Source organism: Durio zibethinus, chromosome 10, assembly GCF_047325235.1.
Source record: "Durio zibethinus cultivar Kanyao isolate XHJ-2024 chromosome 10, ASM4732523v1, whole genome shotgun sequence".
Taxonomy (NCBI): domain Eukaryota; kingdom Viridiplantae; phylum Streptophyta; class Magnoliopsida; order Malvales; family Malvaceae; genus Durio; species Durio zibethinus.
Genome location: NC_143171.1, coordinates 10133699 through 10158529, shown reverse-complemented (window position 1 = coordinate 10158529; position 24831 = coordinate 10133699). Strand labels below are relative to the sequence as shown.

The 24831-nt window shown below is 29.2% G+C and overlaps 1 protein-coding gene across 1 annotated transcript in view; it reads left to right on the top strand.

The window, feature by feature from the left end:
- The window catches only part of RTFL6 (ROTUNDIFOLIA like 6), a 31635-nt gene continuing 6804 nt past the window's right edge, over positions 1 to 24831 (top strand). The window contains exon 1 of the mRNA XM_089766250.1: positions 1 to 5. Coding sequence (XP_089622376.1) covers positions 1 to 5 — 5 coding nt within the window. The remainder of the gene's footprint in view (positions 6 to 24831) is intronic.

The window sequence follows — 24831 nt, the reverse complement described above, 5'->3', positions numbered from 1 at the left end:
ATGAGGTTAGTTGGGTGATTTTGAGGTCTTGGGGTAGGCTGAGTGTTAGGATTGTATATAGTATTTTGAGGCCTAGGAGGAGTTTGATATGTTTAGGGGTAAGATGACTGTACAAATGGTTGGTATTGGTAAGAGAAAGTGTTGTTTATAGTAGGGTAATATGGCAGGTATTCTGGTGGTGAGTAGGGTTGATAACCCTCAAATTACTGTCTATCAAAGCTCACAGCCTGAGCTTCAGCCTTTTTCTTCTTTGGGACCCTCTTGCTAGATGCTTCACGTTCTTTCAGCTTGCCATTCTTGATGGCACTCTCGATAATTTCTCTCGAAATTATCATATCAGTAAAATTTTTTGTGGCATTCCCTATCATCTTTTCATAATAGGGAGGTTTCAAAGTGCTAACAAATGGCACTGTAGTCTCTTTCTCGATCAGAGAAGGTTGTACTTGAGAAGCTACATCCCTCAATCTCTGGGCATATTCTTTAAAAGACTCATTTACCTTTTTCTTTAGGTTCTGCAAAGACAAACGATCAGGAGCCAAATCGATAATATGTCGATATTTTCTGATTAAGTCATGAGCCATATCGCTCCAAGAGCGAATGCGGGTTCTATCCAGCTAAACATATCACCTAGCAGTTGAGCTTGTAAAGCTATCCTGAAAGACATGCATCAAGAGTTTTTTATCATGAGCATGGGCTGCCATCTTCCGGCAATACATGGTGATGTGGGTTTTGGGGCATTTCGTACCATCATATTTTTCAAATTCTGCTACTTTGAACTTAGGAGGAATGACCACATCGGGGACTAAGCAAAGTCCAGTAGCATCAACTGAACCATAGAAACCAATTTTTTTCACAGATCGTAGCCTTTGTTCCAATATACTAATCTTTAAATCTCCCTGAGACTCTACCACTTTTGCTTTTTCTTTCTCTTTTTCTTTCAAATCATCTAGATCAAGAATCGATTCTACTATTATTTCAGTAAAGATAAGATTTACATAACTATGGCAATGTCTTGGGTTGGAGGCTGATGGCATTCCAGGATATGTTGGATATGTGAAATGTTGTGGTAGAACCTCTTGTGCAGACTGAGCTTGAGGTGGGCCAAAACCTGAAGGATACAAAAGGTCAGCCACTTCTTGCAATAGGGAAACTTGTTGGCTTGTATTTTTTTCAACTCTTTTTTCCTTATTCAGCTTATTGATAGCATTCAAAATCTTGCTCAACTCATTTTCAATCTTTTCTTGTGCTTTTTCTCGCTTTTCAAATCTGTGAGAATTTTTTTGCTCTATTTGTCTGGCCCTGGATCTGGTGTTGTATCGATGGACAGGGTTTTCACTAGATGGAGCTATCATTGAACCTTGAGTACCACAATTATGATTAAAAGTGCTATGCTATGCTTTATGCATGATACGTTGATAGACGAATTAAATGTACTTTTTCATGAATGAAATCTAATATGAAATGGATGCAAATGATAATGTTAAAACATGATCATGAAAATAATACAGATGCATAAAATCAGACAAACAACATAGTTAGTTTCACAAATGAACTGAAAGTGATACCGATGCATAATGTTACATATGATAATGAAAATGATGCATAAAGTCAGACTATCAAAATGACTAGATAAACACCCTTTTTGTGCCCTAGTTTCAAGGTATACCTATCATTGGGTAAAAATGGCTCTATCTTAGGTTTAGATATTTCTAAGGTTCACTATATGTGGTTCAAGGTTAAAGTCTAAAGGTTTCCAAATTGCTCCTTACATCATTGTCCATCACAGACTAGTAAGGCACCCTAATCCTCACCCATTACAGGCTACAAGCGAAAAATATTCAATTTGAATGTGAGTATTTCGCTAGCCACTGCAGAGACATTAAATCTCATGAAAGCAATATGTACTTTACTCCCTCTTAGAAGGACGAAGCTCGGGTATAGAGCTCATGTTATGCATATGCATATGAATGACATAATTAATAAAGTAAATAAACATGAATGAATAAAAAATCTATACAAAAATGTTTAATTTTATTAGGCTTTTGGATAACACAAATTTATTTGCTGGCCTGACTCTCAGAGGTCCCCAGTGGAGTCGTCAAGCTATCATAACGTCTAAATCCGGGGATCTATCGCTAGACATTGACTTAAGGAGTCGCCACCAATCTTTTTTATCTAGGTGCGATTGGCCACCTAAGGAATCTATCTTTTTCGGAAACATCTAAGTTTAAAGGTTCCTAAAATAATAGGTTTGGGTCTACTAACTAAAACAGGGTTCGAGAGTTCGATTACGTGTGAGAAAGGTTATAGCACCCTCACAACACCCATCAAAAGATGGTACCAGCTTAATTTTATGTTATCCAATAAGCCTTAAAAATTTACCAACTAATTAACTATTGAAAATTATTCTCAATTGACTTTAATACTTTTAGCAAAAAATTGAGAAAATTTTCTCACCTCAAGAGTATGCAAAAAAACTATTGTTTCACTTGCAGAGGCTCCATCGTCGGATTATTTAACATTAAAGAAAATCCAAAGAAATAAAAAAAAAAAGAAAAATGATTGCTTTTGTACAGAAAAAATTGATACTTTCAACTTCTCCCCAAAATATTTTTTAGAAACTTTAATTTCGAGAAAAATTGATACTTTTAACTTTTTCTCAAATCTCTTTTTTAAAAATTTATTTTTAAGAAAAATTGATACTTTCAACTTTTCCTCAAAACTTTTTTTTTTGAAAATTTATTTTTAAGAAAAATTGATACTTTCAACTTTTCCTCAAAAATATTTTTTTTGAATTTTATTTAAAGAAAATAAAATAATAAAATAAAAATAAAAATAAAAATATTAAACAATCCTAATAATAATAATAATAATAAATAAAATAAAAAGAAAAAAAACTTGAGAACGGCTCGGCTAACGGCTAAGCTTGGCTCGACTTGAGAAAGAAAAACGGCTCGGAGGCACGGCTCAGGGGTGTCAGCTTGGCTCGACTAACGGCTCGGAGACGCGGGTCGTACATGGGTCGAAAGCGGGTCGACATTCGGGTCGAGTCGGATCTTGACAAAATACGCAGATCTTTTGAATTACTTAATGCAGAAACGATGTTATTTTGGGAGGGTATATAAAGCTGATTCCTTTGATTTTTTAGCAGAATCCTCTTTCCCTCTCTCTCTCTTCCTTTCTCTTTTCTCCCTTCCTTCTAAAAACTCGAAGAACTCCGGTTGAATGCCCGTCGAATTCTGAAAATTTTCGTCGAAATCTGGGTTTTTCGTCAGAAGTTCGTCGAAAAATTGATTAGTTTCTGGAAATGGTTATCGAAAACTGGAAAGTTGACCGAAAAATTCAAACTTGACCGAAATAGTCACCGAAAAATTCAATCTTCGTCGAAAAATTCAACTGGAATCTAAAAATTTTCCAAAAATTTCTAAAAAAAAAATTTTTAAAAGTTGTCCAAAAATTCTTATCGATTCTTAAAGCTATTCTAAACGCATCAAAACCCTTTTAACTTTTAAATCTTCTCTATGTCTGCCTTTTCTCTCAACCAATAACTCTTTTTCTCTATCTTTTTCCTTTGATCCGTAGGTCGTTTTATAGGGATTGATAAGAAGAGTTTCTGATCAATCTCAACTCCTCTTTGGATTGGGATTCAATCATTGAATCCAATATGGACTCTGATTAAATCCCAATTCACGGTGGGATTCCTCCAAAACCAATCTAATTTTCAACCAAAAAAAATCAAAAAAATAAAAATCAAATAAAAAATATTAATAGATAGTTAAATGAAAATAATCAGATAAACCAAAAAATTAACAGATAAATTAAAAATAATAATAGATAAATTATAATATATAAATAGATAAATAATAATAAATATATAACTAGATAAATAAATATATATATATAAATATTAATAGAAAAGAAAGAAAAAGAAAAGAAGAAAAAAAGTAATAAAGATATATATATATTAATAAATAGTAATAATAAATAAATAATAAATACATAAGATACAAAGGAAAATATATATATATAATATAAAATAAAAATAAAGATAAAAAAATATAAAATACAAAATACAAAATAAAAGCAAAATTGGGCCTACCCATTTAGACCAAGCCTAATTGATCCGGACCTGGATCAAATTAGGTGTCTACATAACAAATAATTTAAAATTTTTTATCATATACAAATTTTAATTTATGTGTTTAATGATCATTTTCTCTTTTCACTATGCTTTATCTCATTATCACCATTGTATTTGCATCTAAACACATATTTCACCGTTAATTTTAATATCATTTTTACAATAATTGATTTTACCTTTATTATTGTTTTCAATTTCAACGAAATTAATCTCATTGTCCATCTAAACATACATTTAATCAATAACCATTAGACAATAGCAATGTCTTCGATCAATCGAACTTGAGCCTGGTTAGCCAAGACGGATGGACAATGATAATGATGAACCATACAAGACATGAAACGGTCGAAGACATGGGATGAGGCTCTTAAACTAGAATTACAAACTATGCTTAATTCTTATAATATATGTGTTGTTGCTAAACTTCGACCCTGGGGCTCTCTTGAAAAGACAAAGGAGAAAGACCTTTAGAGGTAAAGACAAGATGTGTTCCCTGCGTTTGCACTTCGAGCACAAGTCAAAAAGATTCAGGTCAGAAAAGAATTAGAAATGAGAGAAATAGAATAGGTTCAACTTACCTTAATGGTGCCTGAACCTTAATATTTATAGATAAATTGTGGGGGACCATCAGAGGATAATAAAGATAGTGACGAGCTGATGTGACACTAAACATGTCAAATTGATCAGATATATTAGGTCGATACAAATAATAGAAACACTCTTGATTGTCTGCTAAAAACTTCAAAGAGAAAAAAAGACTGTTATACTTTTTTGATTCTCAAATGCCCATTGCCCCTAACAATATGCCTTATGCATCAACAATATTTAAAATACACACAACTATGGAAAAATTTGGCTGAGTAACAGTACCACAAATATTAATTGAGAAGCAGTTACAGTCATGGTAATTCTCATGGACACCCTCGAGGTTGATATATGTGGATTGAAGGATAACTCCCACCATCCTTTTGTTATTTCGTAAGCCATAAACTATGCAATTAATGATGATAAAATATTCATATCCAATGGATTTTAATCTATCATATTTCAATAAAAATGGTTTTTAAAAATGGAATTGGATAAAAATGAATGTCAAAGTTCTTTATCTCACTTATCTCAGGATATATAAAATATATATTTTAATATTTATTTAATTTTATATTTATATTAATAAAATTATTATTTAATATTTTAATTTAAAAATTAATTTAATAAAAATAATATATTTATATATAATTAAGATATAATTTATATTAAAAATAATACTTTTATTAATATAATATTAAATTAATTTCAAACTTGATGTAGGTTAAATGAGAATATATATATATATATATATCGAATTAAAATCAAAATCAAATAATAATAATAATAATCTTGTATCGAATTGAATCAAAATTGAATAAAAATTTTAAGTCACGTTAAAATCAAAAAGCTCGTAATCTTAACTCAGAATAAATTCGCCATGATTCAAACCATTGCCATCATTATATGCAACAAATTAAGGGTTGAAATTATGGGTGACATGACTTTCAGCTCCTTCCTAGTTTCTAACCTCCTTCTAACAAACCATTTTAATTTGAATCACCGGATCATGAAACTTCCTATAACCCATACCAACACCTTGGAACAAGAACAGTACCAAATATTTACTCGATTAAGGAAAAACCATGTTTTGCCCGACCATGAATTAATTAATCATGTGTTTTGATAAGGTGTGGCATTAAAAAAGGTATTAGTACTAAAAAACCTAATGTTCCCGAGTCCCAAATTCGGTGCAGAGACAGGTGGAGCCGCACCCACAGTTCTTTTATCATGTTTTTCTTTTCCTCATGATATTTGTTTCAGTTTATGTTTCATTTTTATCTTAATTGACAGCCAGAATAAAAGCCTCAATGCATGTGGTAAGAGCGTATATTAAACCCAGAGCAACAATAGCTAGCAGACCGTTTCAAAATCTGTTCATGGACGAGAACAAACCTTTGTGCTAGCTCCATCTTGCGCTTTTAAAAGTATGAAAGTTTGGAGATACGAAAGAGCACTAAGATATTGACACGGCTCAATCAGACCAAAACCACAGTTGCTTTAACTCTTGAGAGAAAGTGCTTTGTTTCATGTCTGAGTGAACCAGGCCAATATCACAGTTACTATTTCATCATGTAGTTTTAGAGCATAAAAGCGAGTCTTTTCGGTGCCTTACATGTAGTTGTCCCAACAAGATCCCTAAATAAACAATAAGGAGTGAAAAATCATTCATCGCTGAGGATCAAACAGAGAAGACTGAAGAATATTGGGAGGACAGATGGGTTAAACAAAGAGCAAATAAACAGAGAGAAAGAGAGAGAGAGAGAGCGAGGAGTAAAGAAGTTTGAAGGAGAAGTTGTTGTGAGGAGGGGTAAGAATGTCTGAATGGGGATTTAAGAGAGTGAGAGGGTCTGCATGAGCATTTAAAACCCCTACTACCAAAGCAGAAAGTTGGGCCAGTGCATTTAAATCCATTATTCTCCCTCCCCACTACAGTCCCATCCATGTTTCTGATCTCTAATTTCTTTTTCTCTGAATCATGAACTCAGCCTTAAATTTTATGGACTTCTTTTTCATGGGCACCCTCTTCTAAAACTAACCTTTTGCTTGAGTAATCAAAACATATACTATAACATCATCACTAGCTGCATGGACCTCTAAAAGTTTTGTTCTATCAAATTAACCTGAGTTGCTACTCAAATTAACTTGTGCTAAATATCGAACATATGTTAATAGAATGCATCTAATATAGGTACAGATACAGTCAATTTTTCCCAAATTTTTTCTCTATATTGGAAAGATCATAATCTCAAATAATATGTTTTGCGTGAGATTCAATTCTTTACACAAATGGCTAAACCATAAACCCAAGTAAGAAAATATACTTGATTGGGGTTGGGGGGGGGGGGGGGGTGAATTGTCCTTTGAGGTGAGCACATGGGTGGTTGTCGTTAAAGCGAGCGTGAAGCAAGAATTCAGAGGGGTGCCCCAACAAAGAGAGATAGCCCATGCCATGATCGTGATACTCTCTGCATTACCGGACCAGAAAGACCACCATCATTAATGAGGGAATCTCTATCTGTGACGGACAGGCCGCAACATTAATAGGCAAGGCGCCCAGTCAGACAATTTTTAGAATTTGGAAGTGTAGTTCAATCCAATTTGGCTGTATTTGCTCGGAAAGTAATTTAATTGACTTTCAAATTAGACAAATCAGAGAAGAGATTTGTAAACTTGCTTTTAATTCATTTTGCTTTACATGGCAACCAAATGTGAAATTGTTCCTCTAGTTTTGATATTGTCTGCTTAATTTGTTAAAATTTTTTAGTAAGTGGGTTATTACTAATTTGTGATTTTATAATTTAACAAATTAGGTTATTAAATTTAGTTTTAATATAAAATAAGTATGAAAATTTAAATAATTAATTATAATAGTTGATGTGTGAGCTTTGCATATCTTATTGAATTAGCAAAATTTGACAGTTATATAGGTCGGTAAACCTTTGATGGGAGGTTCTTAGGATTTTAATAGAAATTGGTCAAGATTCTCTTTTCACTTCTAAGTAATGGTATTTATCATATTAAGAGCCATCAGTAAGAGAAAAGTGAAAATGAAAGCCTAGTCTTTTCAGTAATTAATATTGTTTTTACTTATCATCTATGATTGCCTAAATAGGTATGCAATATAGTGAAATTTGATATTCTAATATCCCTACATAGTTCTTGGGATTTAAGGTTATACTTACATAAGCTTAATTATGTGACATTATGATCTAAAATTATGTTTTTTAAATTTTAATTTTGCATGAGATTAAATTTTAGGTGAAATCTTATGATTGCTACAATCGAACTTTCTAATCTTCTTTTCCCAAAATTGATATGGGGCTTTTGTTCCTCTGTAAACAAGGATGAAAACTATACCGACAATTTCTAGTAATTTGTTTTGTAGAAAAAGAAATCAATGTTTAAAGTTTAGGAACAAGATTTGAACAAAATTTAAAATTTAATTAAAACCTTGATATTTTATGTGTTTTAATTCAAATTAACCCTTAAACATTATTACTCATGTCTTATAGAGATGAAATAAAGTATTTAATTTCATAAAAATTTGAAGAAAGTTGAATTGGGCTATACATTGGTCTTTTGAATTGAGAATTTTTCTTTAATTCTGGGAGATTTATGCATTTTTTATGCAATTTATTACATGGGTTTTACAAACAAATATGTTAATTGAAGGATGGAAATTTTAATTGCATAAAAAATCAAAGAAAACCATGAATATTTGAAAAACGCTTAAAACATGTTAGATATGGGTTTAACAATCAAGTTTTTTTTGATCAATTGATCTTTTTTCTGTAGCTTTTGATACGGTATTTTATATGGGTTTGATAAAACAATGGCTTAATTAAGTTTTAGAAACTTCAATTTCATGAAAACCATAAGAAAAAGCATCAAAATTTGGCTTAAAACAAAAAACAGACTTGAACGAGTTAGAAAACCTATAGTCAGGTCGGGGTCGACCTAGCTTAAGGTTGAAGAAGGCTGGTCTGTTGACCAATTTTGACCTACTCTCGATGGTGGAGTGTGGAGGTGTGTGAGAGCTCCTCTGAGCTTCATGTTTCATGTTTTTTTTTTTCTTGTTAGTCTCTTTATAGTGTGAATAATTTATTTATTAGTTTTCATAATTTTTTTAAATTGCATAAATAATTTTAATTAATATTTATGCATATTTATTTTATTATTATATATTATGTACATGTTTTTTTACAAATTATTTCATGATTAAACATTTTGACATGCTAGGAGTCTAATGGAGGTATGTACTTTCCCCATATGTTGTTTAAATTTTTCGTACTCTTAACCTGAAGTTATGTGCATAATTGAATAATTAAGTAAAATTTATTTTAGTAATTGTTGGACTTTTGTTTGAATGCAACATAGATTGTTATGACAATTTGGATTTAAATTCCATGAGGTTTTGATACCATTAGTATCATATTGGTATTTTTATTTCATAATTAAATAATACTAAATAATATTTATTTGAAATAACTAGAGTTTAAAATTGTTATATTGATTTGATTTTCCCGTGACAAATTTAAAGTTCGGTATCATAATTAATTTGTTAAATTTATATTGTGATAGATGATACATAAGCATAAATTATAGATTTAATATTGATTTATTCATACATTTTTAAAACACTTGGATTTTGGATGCAAAATTATTTGTTGATCCAAATAAACATATATGATTTAATTATCTCACAAGGAATTATCATATCTACAATGATCTATGAGATTCGCATTGATTATTGATGTTTCACATGAAGTGATCAACTATTTAATGATCCAAAGAGCTACATTATGGTTAAGTATCTAGTAAGAAGTGATCAAAATGCATGCACTTAGTTAAGTATGCAAAATTATAGTCATAAGCAATTTAAATTTCTTAATGTGAGAATATAAAATTACTTAATATGGGTGTTTCATTGCCAAAGTGGCTTACTCATTTAGAATTGCAAGAATTTCTCATGTGCAGGAATAAGAATATTTTCAAATTATCTTATCCAATTGCCTACCTAAAATGGGTTATTGTGTTTAGTAATTTGGAATGCATATGAAGCATCATGGTTGAAAGCATACTAGTTTAGAAGGTTTGTTTGTCCAAAGCGGATAGACTTTTTGAAAACTAAAATATTTTCATATTAGCTTCATATAAAAAGTGTTTAATCGCATGTCACATTCTTTGCCTAAAAATGAGTTTGTGACGATGTACTTAAACTTTTCAATTTAATTACAAATAACATATTATGGACTAGTGTTATTTATAAGGATTATTACTCATTTATGAAATGTTGCATTCTTTTGTCTTAAATATTACAGTTGATTTTGGTAATAAAGATTATGTAGCTCTAATTAAAAAAATGATAAAAAGAGATTTAGACCTTAATTAAGTCATGAGTGTTTTCGTAGCATTATATATAATGCAATAATAATATAATCATGCAATAATATAATATATCATGCAATTACTATAAATTATGCAATAATATCATGCAATTAATACAAATTATCATGTAATTAAGATAAAATATCATGCAATTAATTAATAATCATGCAAAAAAAATAGAAACATCATAAATAATCTTACCAAAATTTTTTTCTTCTTTACTTCTTTCTTTAATTCAATCATTCAATTAGAATAACAAACAAAAAATGAAAATAATATAAAAGAAGAAAAAAAAATCAAATCAAATCAAATGAAATTTGAAAATTGAAAATTGAAAATTGAAAATAAAAATAAAAATAAAAAGAAAAAGGAAAAGAAAAACCTGCACATGGGTTGGATCTTGGACGAGTTGACGCACAGGTCCAACATGTTGGGACGCAGATCCCACCCTCTTCAAAACAACATTGTATAGGATTGTTATAAAAGCAAAAAAAAATTCAATTTTCTTAGAATGCCTTAGTTCTTTCTCTCTCTAGTTGATGTTGCTCTTACCTCTCTCTAAATTCAACTGAAAAACTTAACCAGCCTACCTAAAAATCTAGAATTTGACTTGAAAAATTCAATTGACCGTTGGGAAACTAAAAAAAAAAACCTAAAAAATCCTAGATCCCAACAAATTTCAAAATTTGATCACCACAAATTCCTCTAGCCACTTTGATATTTGTTGAAAAATTCAAACTTCAATCGAAAAATTCTTACAAAACCTAAAAATTACCTAGAAATTCAAACAAATTCAACCTAATCCCAACAAACTCCAAAAATTAAACAAATTCTAGAAATCTCAAATAGAGTTCAAAAATTCAACACAAAATCCAAACCTAAAAATCCTACCCAAAAACTTAGAAATTACAAGGATCAAAACAATTTTCAAAACCTATTCAATTCCCAAAACCAAGGATTAAAAAAAAAAAAAAAAAACCTAGAAAACTTTAACACTCTAATTACTTTGAATTGCTAAAATTGCTCCTTTGAATGTGCTTATTGTTTGTGTCCTCATCCTTTGCAGATTAACTTTAAATAGGGATTTAATCCCTTTCAATTTGGAATTAATTCCACCAAATCTGTGATTTTTCTGTAATTTTGTAATCTTTCCTTTTTGCATGAAAATTGGGATCCAAATATTTTCATGATCAAATCAACCATTAAACCACAAAATTGGATCTTTAATTCCCACAATTGAGATCTTCAACTATTAAACCACAAAATCATATCTTTGATTCCAAGAACTAAGATATTCAAATTCTCACTTTTTTTTCTATTTTTGACATTTTTTTTACTTTTCTTTTGATCAAAAACAAAATTAAAATTAAAATTAAATCAAAACCCAAAAAATTTGTTTGGGCTTTCAATCATAGGATCCAAAATTTTACATTAAGGTACAATTGACAATAGAAACTCATTTTAATTTCAAAATTTTTTTTTGAACAAAATAGGGTGTTTACACTAATTATTAAGAGAATTTATTTGGTAGTATAGCATGCTAAGTGTTTATACTGATTAAAACCATGATTATGAAATATGCTTTAAAAATTTTTAAGGTGCATAAAATAATAATGAGCATTCCAAATTTAACTTTTAGTGATCTATAAAGGTACATTTAGATCAGTATCTCACTTGGAGTGATAGCATATATAAATGAAAATAAGTAGAACTATAATGATAATGAAATTTTTTATGTTGTTATGGATTGTCCCTAATTTACCACATGTGATTACTTGCCTAAAAAAGGTAATTATATATTTTTAATTTAGAGATAATTGTTAAACATTTTTATGAAGTGAAAAGATACATAGACCTAGGGAGTTTATTTGCCCAAAAGGGATATATTTTCAAAAATCATTGTATTTTTCATTAGTTTAAAGTGTGATTATACAAAAAGATAATATTTTCTTTAAAAGAATGTCCAAGATTAAATTTATGATATGACACCTTGATTGATTTAATAAGACTAGTAAAGATATAACTCGATTAAAGTCTTATCTGCTTAGATCATTTATTGACCTTTGTACTCAATTTCAATATGCTAGAAAAAATGTCATCATAAGTCAATGTTTGCCGTGAGTGATACGTTCTTAGATGTTTTGTTCAACATAGTAAACATGTAAATTATTAGTTACTTTAATTTATCACATCTGGAGATATACATTTATTGTACAATATTTTATGATAGTTGTAGACACCTAATTATGTCCAAGTAAAATATCGACCATCTGTGAAGTACTTAAAATTCAACCCGATTCAAATCCAATATTTTTTCAAGTTTCTAAAATCAAAATTTGGACCAATTTGATTAAAATGTCTCAAAGTCAACTCAAATCAAATCTAGTCAAAATTGGTCAAACAAAGTTAAAATCAGTCAAACTTTATCAAAATTGGTCAAACTTAATAAAAACAGATAGAACCCGAGTTAATCCTTAAATTCACAACCAATTTGAATTCAATGTGTTTAAAATTGAAATTGGTGATTTTTAAAGCACTAAAAAAATTAGATTGTGCTTTGAAAAGTGAAAAATTACCAAAACACCATTAAGAATATTTTGTAATTTGGCTTTCTCAAAATTAAATTTTTGTGAAAACTTTCAGATCATAAATGAATGTTATTTGATGATTTTTTTATGCACTAAAAACCCGTATCACACCTTGAGGATGTGAACTTACGAAAATATACCTTAGTGATATTTTCATAATTTGACCTTTTCAAGGTCAAAATTTTGCAAAAAGCTCTAGATCATGACTTTATAATATTTATACCCTCAAGAGGTGTAAAATTATCAAAAAGCCCTTGAGAGGTAATCTCATAATTTGATCTTTCCTAGGTCAATTTTTTGTAAAATTTTTTAGATCATAATTTTATAATATTTGATGATTTTTTGTACATTCAGAATCATAGCAGTACCCTGAGAGGTGTGAAATTATTAATATGCCCCTTAGGGTTATTTTAGTAAATTTAACTTTCTCGAAGTTAGATTTTCATGAAAATTTTTAGATATCAATTTCATCATATATAATGGTTTTTAGTGCTTGAAAATTTTAAAAATGGACACGAAAACATTGATTTATAAGAAAATGACCTAAATACTGAACATTTTATACCAATGATAAAATGGTCTTTTCATGTGATTTAGGGGCTATAAAAATCTTACCTTTGTAGTGAATAATGTGAACCATTAGATTATATTAGGAAGGTGGATCCAATAGTAAAAATTGGCTCTTTGAAATGAAAATAAAAGAGAAATGTGAGCCATTAGATAGGATTTTATCTTAAGGTTTATATTCAATCTTGAAAGATATTTTGGGTGCTTCTTCTTCATTCAAGAAAAGGGATTGTGCTGCATGAAACCAAAAGCTGAAAACATTGATAAAAAACAAAAAAAAAAGGGAAAAAAACATGAAAAAGAAAAAAAAGAGGAAAAAGTTTTGGTATTTGGCTTGAAGGTGTCCATTCCATTTTCATCCATTACATTTTCTAGCATTTCCATCTCATTTTTTTCATTGCATTCTTCATCATATTTCATTGATTTCTTGTTTAATTTTCAAAAAGTTTTAGTTTACTTGTAAAAACTTTAAACCAATTTTCATCCAACTAATCCATAGTTGGTTTAAAGTTGTAAATCAGGCAAAAACATCAAAATCTACCATTGATACAACCAAGTTAGAGGTTCGGCCATTATGATGTCTTTCTTATTGGTTGAACCTCCTCTTAACTCCTTTAATTGCTTCACTTGTTTCTTAATCTTACTTGTGATGTTTAAATGATTGGTTAGTTTGAATCTTGTATAGATTTTGTTTAGTTAATGAAACATATGGATATTTCATTCATGTTTGATTTTCATATATCTTTTTTAGGTTTTTTAGTTTACTTCATGTTTGATAAATGCTTTGGCACTCCAAATGCTTTGTATGATGGATGAGTAAACAAATGAAGCTTGATTGGATTGAATAGAATCAAAGTATGCTTAAAGAAAATCCAAAGAAGGTTCGATCATTGAAAATTTTCATTTAATTGAATGTGTTTGGCTTGTAGAATGTGTGTTGTTTGATTCATGGATGATAAATGATATTCTAGGTATGAGTTTCAAATTTTCATGTGGCTAGATCATATTTCTAATGAAGATTTTATTGTAGTTTGGATAATATATTTGTTTGTGAGATTTTCAAGCTATATTGGTTCGTTATGTGTTTGATGAAATTGTTACTTTGATATTCACATGAATTATACTTGTTTGGATGAAATGAGATAAGGTAAAATGCTTGGAAAATAGATCAAAAGGTTAGGCCTTGGTAATATTTAGTTTGGTCGAACCTTGTTTTCATGCCTTGATGGTTTTTGGTTATTTCATCCATGCTCCATGTTATATTTTTATGGTGTTTAGCAATTTTCTCACATGTTTGATAAAAAATATCATTGAAAACATCTTGTTTAAATGTTGTTTTTTATGATTTTTTTTTTTTTTGTGTTAAAGGATTAACAATAGTGAGAAATTCAAACCAAAATTTAAAGTTTTCCATGTTTAATCTATTTTTGTTTTGAATTTTTATGCACTACATGTTTATGTTATTAAATTTGCAAAATACCTTAGTTTGTAATTATGTTTCTAAGTCATGCATTTGACACATGCATTCATTAATGCCATTTTTGTAATTTTGCATTCATTTCATGTCCATTTCCATAAAATCAAAAAATATATTTGTGAGATGCCAAAATCCCAAATCCAAACCCGAAACTCCAAACCCCAAATTCAAACCCTAAATCCAAATCCCAAATCTAAACCATAAACTCCAAATCAAAATTAAAATCTTAAACCCCAAACTCCAAATCCCAAACCCTAAATTCAAATCCTAACCTAACCTTAAATCTTAAACCCCAAATCCAAAACCTAAATCTCAAACCCTAAATTCTAAACCCTAACCATAAATCCTAAATCGTAAACCTAAACTCTAACCCTAAACCTAAACAAAAAACCTAACCCTAAACCCTAACTCTAAAACCTAACCCTAAACCATAAAAACCGTAACCCTAAGCTAAACCCTAAACCAACCCCCAAGTCTTAAATCATTCATGCATTTACATTTCATATTATTTTGTCATCACATGCATTCTCATATTATCATGCATTTATGCTTTATTCATATACATTGTCATGCATTCACAATTTTATTATGTTTATACCTTTCATACACTTGTTTTTTAAAAAAATTAATTTTCAAAAGAAAAATATTTTTAAAATAAGATAATACCTTAAGTAAATATAATCGTTGAGATCTTACCTAACTATAGAAAGACTCTCGATAATTATTATTTATGAGAGTGTTATCTTTGTTTTATGGGTTAATTTAAAAACTTTTAAATTAGGAATATTTTTGAAACTTTATCTAATTATAAGAGTGTAAAAAAAATGTATTTTGATATTTAAAGTATTTTCTCTTTCATCCAAAAATTAAAAAAAAAGTTGTGTTTTAAATTTTATTTTTTTGTTTAAAAAAAGAAAAAAAGTTTTGTTTTAAATTTGATTTATTTCTTGTTTCAAAAAAAAAGGAAAGAAAAGGAAATAATTTTAAACATTAAGTAAATAAGACCATTTTAATTAAAATTAAAAAATAACATGCAATCAATTAGTACTGTTTTCGATAGGCATTGTAATGGTGTTAATATTTTTTCATGAGTAACCGACTTCTGACTCAACTCTGATTTTGCAAATTGTAAATTTGTTTTTTTTTTTCTAAAACTTTTTAAACTCGTTTTAAAATGTTTTATAAAAAAAGGTAAAAATTTTAGGTTGGCCAATCACGCCCTAAAAAAGAGTAATGGTGATTCCTTTTCTTTTGTTTTATTTTTTTATTCAAAATATTTTTTATCCTTTTATTTTTCAAAATTTCTTCATACGTACGACTTCAGGTCAGGCCACTAGAGCTACATTTAAAGAGTCAGGCAAAATATTGATTGTATGTTATCCTAAATTTTGGTTAAATGGTTCTAATTAGTCTTTAATCTTAATTCCTTAATTTTTATTTTTTTGTTCTCTTAAAATATGAAAATTTAAAACAATTAAAAAAATTAAAAAAAATGAAAAAAAATTGATTTTAATTTTCCTATTTTCCCAAAAAATGAAAATGAAAATTTTTTAAAAAGTTTGTGTGTTTTACATTTAATACATATTTTAATTATGATATTTCATGCATATTTTAATTATGTCATTTCATGTATATTGAAATATGTCATTTCATGCTTATTGCAAATTTGTCATTTCATACATATTTTAATTATGTCATTTCATTCATATTTTAATTATGTCATTTATTATATATTATTGTTCTTTATTTTGTTCTTAATATTTATGGGGCATTTAAGATAGGATTAGTTTAGGAAAATGTTAAAGGATTGATTGTTCCCTTGCATACATTCATATTTACATTTCATACATAAACTCTATACCCAAACTTTAACCCTAATTAAAAGAAAGTAAAGTAGATACGTTCTTGTGAAATGTAAATCTCTGTAATGGCTCATTCAAATTGAACTTTTTTTTACTCGTAGTCTGTAATGGGTGAGGATCAATGTGTCACACTAGTTTGTAATGAACAATAATGTGAGAAGCAATTTGAGAACCTTAGACGTGTCAATTTCTGACCCAGCATATAGTGAACTTTAGGAAGCCAGGCCTAGGTAAAGCCATATCGCACGCGCTCAATAGAAATTACCTGAAATAGGTCATATGAAAGAACACATCCTACCTTTCTCATTTTTATGTTGCTATTAATTTGATAATTCTATATTTGTTGCTCTTAATTAAAGACATAGGAAATCATTAGAAATGAAAAATGAAAAACAAAAACAAAAATAAAAAAATGAAAAACAAAAACTAAAAAAAATGAATGAAAAAAATTGAAAAAATAAAAATCTTTAAATCACTAAAAAAGTGGAATAAAAGAAATTACTTGTTAATTCATTTTTTGCATTGCATTCTTTAAAATTTTGATAGTAATTTTTCTATGTTTTCATGTTTTGTTTGTTTGTTTGTTTATTTGCAACATGCATCATCCTTTAAAAATAAAACATCAGGGATATACATTCTAGATAATTTATTGATAGAAGTTCTCATGGCATTTCAAAAGTTTTGAATAGGATCTTCGACAAGATATTTAGTGAAGTTAAGGATCAATCAAAAAATAAGCAACAGATAAAAAGAGACTGTTTGACAGGTGGTTATGTTTCGACATTGTTAGAGTTGGTTTATTTGGATTTAAAAAGAAATGATATGATGGATTTAGAGAGTATTTGGAATCAATGGAGTCTGGAAAAGAAATCAACCTTCATAACAAAGTACAAAGATATTGCTTTGTTAGTACCATTGAAACCCAATGATTAGATGGTAAAAAACATCATGAGGTTTTGGAATCCAGTGTATTGGTGCTCATATCTAACAAAAAAGACATGACACCTACTATAGAAAAATTTTTTGCCTTGTTAAGCTTAGAGCTTCTGAAGCCTGATAAAATATATTGAAAAGCATAAAAGTTGACTAAGTATAAGAAAAAGTTCACAAAGATAATAGAGGTTGAGGTTCAGGTAACTGAAAAGAAAAAGGGGTCCGACAAAGGGATACTATGGACTTTTTTACGAGATGTCATGCTTCAGAGTTCGAATAAAGATTCAATCATAGATATGTTTGCTTTGGCTATTTACAGTTTGGTAGTTTTCTAAAGAGCTTTAAGATATGTAGATGCATCTGTGGCTAACTTCTTTATACAGTTGGAATAAAAGATTAACCCTTCACTGATAATTTTGCTAGAGACCATTAGATCTTTGAATTATTACCGAAGAAAAAAAGAAGAAAGATTGATTTGTTGTATTCAGCTATTGTAAATATGGATTCAGAGCCATTTTTTGAATACTAATTAAGCGTCGTTGTTGATTTATACAAAAGTCTAAAGTCTTAGCACCATTAGTTGAGTTCAATGTGAATGAGTGGCCTAGGAATCTTTCAAAGGAATAGTAGATGGTTTTCTTTCAAAGTTTAGAAAGAGATAGGGTGACTTGGAAAGCACCATAGATGCCTCGAGTTATTATTCTATACAGTTATGGAGATCAATCTTGAGTTCCATTGCCTAGTATTTATGAAGCCATCAATTATGAACCATTGATGGTTAGACAACAGTATGGGTCTTAATAATTTATCTCAATGACTTGATGATTAGATCAAGTCTAGTTTGACTATGGCATAAAAGGGTGCATGGCTAAAATACATGTAATTACCAAGGCTTAAGGCATACGGTAAGGTTAAAATTGGAAAGAAATATAGATAATGTAACCCTGAGTTACCTAGTTTGGAGAGTCAAGTGTGTCAATGATTTGGTACTACCAGTAGATCAGGAGATACTACACCTAGTATACCCATGGGCTTAGCCATCACCATCAAAATTAGAGATTACTAAGAGGGAGTTTGAGGCCGAAATGGAAAAGTTGAAGAAAGAAAACTAAAGGTTGCAAGAGAAAATTGGCTAGCTCAAGTATGAAGAAGGTGTGCTAAAAGATATGCTTGAAAAGATGACAAATGAGAGAAATTTGGCTTGGAGTGATCTTAAGGATTTACACTTGAAAAACTAACGACTAAGGGCTCACTTAAAAACAAGGTAAAGGAAAACAAAGATCAAGATGAGATAGAGCAACTTCAAAATAAAGTTCATTTCTGAAAGTGTAGGGTTTGGATAATAGTGACAAAATCAATATGCTAGTACAAGAAAAGAAGGATTCATACAAAAACCTCATGCACATAAAAAAAATTAAGTAAAATCTATGGAAAGAATGATGAACTAAAAGAAGAATTGAGATGCAGATGCAAGAAAACAAGGATCACATTTGCTTGCTTAAACAGAGTATGGCAAGAAAAAGGTTGAATGGAAACAAGTCTGTAGTCAAAAGATAGAAACTTATAAGTATTAGAAGACTAAAAGTCAAAGAGACAGATGTATATCGACCATCTTAGTACTCAGATCTGAAAAATAATCAAATCGGCCAAGGTAATGATGGAAAAAATAGAAGGTCATCCATACTAGTAGTCGTAGTTAGCTTTAGACTTTTTGAAAGAAGCAAAGGGATAGTTTGAGTACATTTAACATTTTTATAGCCCTAGTTATATGAAGGTTTATGATGGATAGATCTTAAATTTTTTAAATAAATGAAAACTTCTATTGATTTAAATTATCTAGAAATGAATTTCTCAGTTTACATTTAAAAGTATGCTTAAAGATGCTGATGAAAAAAGAATGATGGTTGTAAATATTGCTTCCATTAGCCTTACCTAATTATAAAAAGAAATTTAAGCACCTTCTCAATAATAATAAAAAATTTGAATTGCATTGCATGTATTATTTATCTGAATTTATGGTCTTTCATGCCAGCTAAGGATAAGGGATGGTGATTGTAAGCATAATTTCATCAAACTTTCAAAGTAAAAAGATACTGTTAAAGATCTTACCAAAATATAATAAGATTTTTAAAATGTCTCTTACAGCTAATAATAAAATTCATATCATTCATTTTTTACTTTAGGAATCAATAAAAGCTTTAAGGATAGCATTTCCAAAGAAACAAGATCGATTGGTTTTGCATACCCACAACATTCAAGTTCGTGCAAGATTCATGAAAGTAAATTTGTCAATCAAGTAGACAAGATGGAAAAAGCCCAAGAAGTGGTTAACGAAACAATTACGGGAATGCAACAAAATATAGATAGACTGATAATAGTGTTGAAATAGATATTGGCTGGTTTGTTTAAAAGAAAAGACATCATTAAAACACAAGAAACTGCTATGGATAAGCCAATATATGTTGAGTTCACATATATCTATATGTTGCTCGTGCATTACCAATCACTCAATGATATGTTGGTATTTCTATTACACCATCATTAGTTTAAGTGAATATCAATCGTAGATCCACTCTATTTAATCCCATCATTATGCCAAATCTTGATCATTTAAAAGAACAAAAAAATATTAAAAAGGGTCTTTAATCTAGTGAAAAGCACTAAAATGAAAAATAAGTATGATCTGTTAGAAAAAAGGTTGAAAGTCGTAGAAGGGCATGATATATATGAAAATGTGGATGCTTGAAAGTTGAGCTTAGTGCCTGATTTGGCGATTTCGTCAAAATTTAACGTTTCAAAATTTGAGAAATATAAGGGATTAAAGTGCCTCTCAACTCATATCAAAATGTTCTACATGAAGATGACCAATCATAACCACAATGAAAAGATGTTGATATATTATTTTTAGGATAGTTTTACCAGATCTATTACGAGGTGTTATGTTCAATTGGACTGTAGCGAGATACATTTTTTAAAGGATCTATGTTAAGGCATTGGAGCTATGTTATGGAATTAGAGCTATGTTGATATCTTTTGAAAGAGAGTACTTCCTAAACATGCATCAAAGAATGATAAAAGAATTTTAAGAAGATTGGCAATGGAATTTGTATTGGATGAGGCAATTTTGTATAAGAAAAGCTAGGATCAGGTCCTGTTGAGATGTGTGAGCATTGCAGAAGTAAGGAAAATACTCAAAAAATACATAAAGAGATATGCGGGACACATGCCAACAATTACATAATGGCTAAGCAAGTAATAAGGGCAAGTTACTACTGGTTGACCTTGAAAAGTGATCATATCAATTATGCAAGAAGATGCCATGAATGTCATATCTATGTAGATAAAATCCATGTTCCTCTTGCACAGTTGTATATTTTGACACCTCTATAGTTTTACTTTATGTGACAAATGGATGTGGTTAGACCCATCACCCTAAAAGCTTCAAATGATCACAAGTTCATCTTTGTTGCAATTGACTTTTTTACAATATGGGTGGAAGCAATTTCATATGCCAATGTAACCAATTAGTAGTGTGCAAATTTGTAAAAAAATAATAATAATTTGTTATTATGGGTTGCCTAAAAAGATCATCAATGATAATGCCAACAATTTGAATAACAAAATAGCGAAAAAAATATCCACTCAATTCAAAATCAGCTATCATAATTTAGCACCCTATTGTCCAAAAATGAATAGGACAGTGAAGGCTACTAATAAGAATATCAAGAAAATTTTAAAAAAAAATGACTGAGACCTATAAAGATTGGTATGAAAAGTTAATGTTTGCTTCGCTTGCATACAGAACATCATTCCATACCTCTAAAAGGGTAACTCATTTTTCTCTAGTATATGGAATGAAGATAGTTTTGCCAACTGAAGTTGAAATTATTTTTTTAAGGGTTCTGATGGAAATATAGCTAGAAGAAGTTGAATTGGTCTGTAACCGTTTCAAACAAATAAGTTTGATTGAAGAAAAAAGGCCAACAGCACTCAGTCATGACCAAATGTACCAAAAGAGAATGACAATGGCTTATGATAAGAAAATGAAACCTAAAATTTTTCAAGAAGAAGAATTAGTCCTAAAAAGGATATTGCCAAACCAACATGACAATAGAGAAAAATGGACACCTAATTGTAAAGGTCTATATATAGTAAAAAAAAGCATTCTCTGGTGGAATCTTGATTCTGGTAGAAATGGATAGAGATGAACTACTAAGTCATATAAACTTAGATGCCGTCAAGAAATACTATGCTTAAAAAAAGAAGAAAAATAAAAAAAAATGAAGGCCTAAGTTGAAAACCTAAAAAAGGTGATCTGGATCACAATGGAAAATATCTAAATTGAAAACTCGAAAAAAGCAACGTAGGTATAAAGAGAGAATATGAGGAAATTGGATTTCAAGCTTGAAATGGAAGGAAAATGGAAGGCAGCACCATTGGTTCAAAGAAGAGAAAATAGAATATAGATAATTGGTAGAAATGTCAAAAGGCAAAATTGCCATTCAATGAGTCAGCATTACTCAAAGCCATTGATGAAATAGGATTTTTGGAAGAAAATTAGGAGTGAACAATCTAGTTTCATCCTAATGTTCAGTATTGGTAGTTCTCAAAATAGCTTTTTGTCACCATTTCATTTGTTTACTTTTCTCTTATGCTTAATTATACCTTCATTCCCTTTTGGCCATACAATTTTTGAATCAAATCTCCATAATTCAACAAACACATTTTTCATCATTTTCATTCAAACCTTTTTATTCATTATTGATTGAAAGAGCATTACATTTAACATGATATTGTTAATATTGAATGATAATTCTCATAATCAAACTTAAAACATGCACATAAAAGGTTTTAGGATAACTAAGATAAATAGATATGGGCACTTTAAAAAAAATCAAAAAAAGAAAAAAAAAGTGAGGGAAAAAAATTGGAAATGATACGAAATGAAAGACATCAATTTGAACAAAAAAAAAAAAGAATGATGTCTAAACAAAGAATAATGTTGGGAGAAACATAAAGGATGACTGAAAAAATGAATAAGGGGAATAAGGGGAAAATAAAAGAAAATACTTTTGGTAGAATTTACAACAAAAAAATTTGAGAAAAGAAAAGAGAAATGTTTGAATTAGAAAAAGACTTCAATCATATGGGTCTCGTTTGATTATTGGAGAACTAGCCAAAGTTACAAATTTGAAGAATATTTATGATCATGAAAATCTTGTTTCCATAAGTCATATCGCTATCCTTACATTCATCACATACATTGTATACAAATTGAGTTTGACTTAAAAGAAACAAATACACTGTAAAAATGAACCCTTTTTGTAAAAATAAAAATCAAAAAATCAAAAACCAAGAACCAAGAACTAAAATCCTTAAAATTAAATATGAGAAATAATCCTCTAAAGAAGATCAGAACCCATTTCAGAGCTTTCTAGCCAATCCATTTTTCCAAACTTAGACTTTTCAAATTTTTTTAGGAAAAATCAACCTTTTTTCATACAAATTTTTTAAAGTTTGAAGCCTATTTTATAGAAGCTTTTTCCAGACAGATTATATAAAGTTTTGTGCCTATTTTATAGGAGCCTTTTTCAGATAGATTTTTTAAAGTTTGATGTCTATTATATAGGAGCTTTTTCCAAACAGATTTTTAAAGTTTGATGCTTATTTTATAGGAGCCTTTTCCAAACAAAATTTTTTAAAAGTTTGATGCTTATTTTGTAGAAGTCCTTTTCTAGATAGATTTTTTAAAGTTTGATTTCATAGGAACCCTTTTTAAATAGGTTCCAAAAAAAAAAAAAAAAAAAAAACCTCCTCAAACATGAAAGTAAGAGACAGCACAAACAAATTTCCCTTTAGCTTTTACTATCGAAAAAAAGTGGTGTCTTTGGTCTTTGTATTATTTTTTATTCTAAAAAAAATACAAAATGGGCAATTGTGAACACCTAATTTTATTCAAACAAAATTTTGACCATCTACGAAATGCTTAAAATTCAACCCATTTTAAATCCAATATTTTTCTAAATTCTAAAATCAAAGTTTGGACCAATTTCACCCAAATATCCCAAAGTCAACTTTAGTCAAATCGAGTCAAAATTGGTCAAACAAAGTCAAAATCAGTTAAATTGGTCAAATTCAATAAAAACTTATAGAACTTGGGTTAATTCTCAAAATTTATAATGAATTCGACGTCAATGTGATTTTAAAATTGAAATTAATGATTTTTAAAGCATTAAAAAGTTAGATTGTACTTTGAGAAGTGTAAAATTACCTAAACACCCTTGGGGTATTTTCGTAATTTATCTTTCTCGAAGTCGAATTTTCATGAAAACTTTTAGATCATAAATGAATATTATTTGATAATTTTTTATACACTAAAAACCCATATTGCACTTTAGGGATATGAAATTTTCAAAACACCTCTTAGGGTTATTTTCATAATTTGACCTTTCTAAGGTTTAAATTTCACAAAAAGCTTTAGATCATAATTTTATAATATTTGATGATTTTTTAAATTTTGAAAACTTTGATTGTACCTCGAGAGGTGTAAATTTACCAAAATCTCCCTTAAGGGTAATTTTACAATTTGACCTTCTCAAGGTTAGTTTTTTGTGAAACTTTTCAAATCATGATTTTATAATATTTAATAATTTTTGGTGCATTCGAAATCACTACAGTAACTAAGAGGTATGAAATTACCAAAATGTCCATTAGACTTATTTTCGTACTTTGACCTTTCCGAGGTAAATTTTTTCGAAAATTTTTAAATCTCAATTTCATAATATTTTATGATTTTTGGTACTTGAAAATCCTGAAAATGAGTATGGGAATATTGATTTCTAAGAAAATACCCTAAATATAAAAAATTTTACACTAAGGGTGAAATGATCTTTTTATGTGATTTAAAGGCTGTAAAAATTTTACCTTTGTAGAGTATATGGACCATTAGATCATATTAAAAAGATGGATCCAATGGTGAAAGTTAGCTCTTTGAAATGAAAAGATGATATTTAATCCTAAGGCCTATATTCAATCTTGAAAGGTATTTTAATGACTTCTTCTTCATTCAAGTGAGAAAATTATGCTGCGTGAAACCAAAATCTAAAAATGTGGGGAAAAAAATAGAGAAAAAGTGAGGGAAAAAGTGAAAAAAAAAAGAGAGAAAAAGTTTTTGGTGCTTGGCTTAAAAGTGTCCATTCATCCTATGCATTTTCTAGCATCTCCATCTCATTTTTTTTATTACATTTTTCATCATATTTAACTGATTTCTTGTTTGATTTTCAAAAA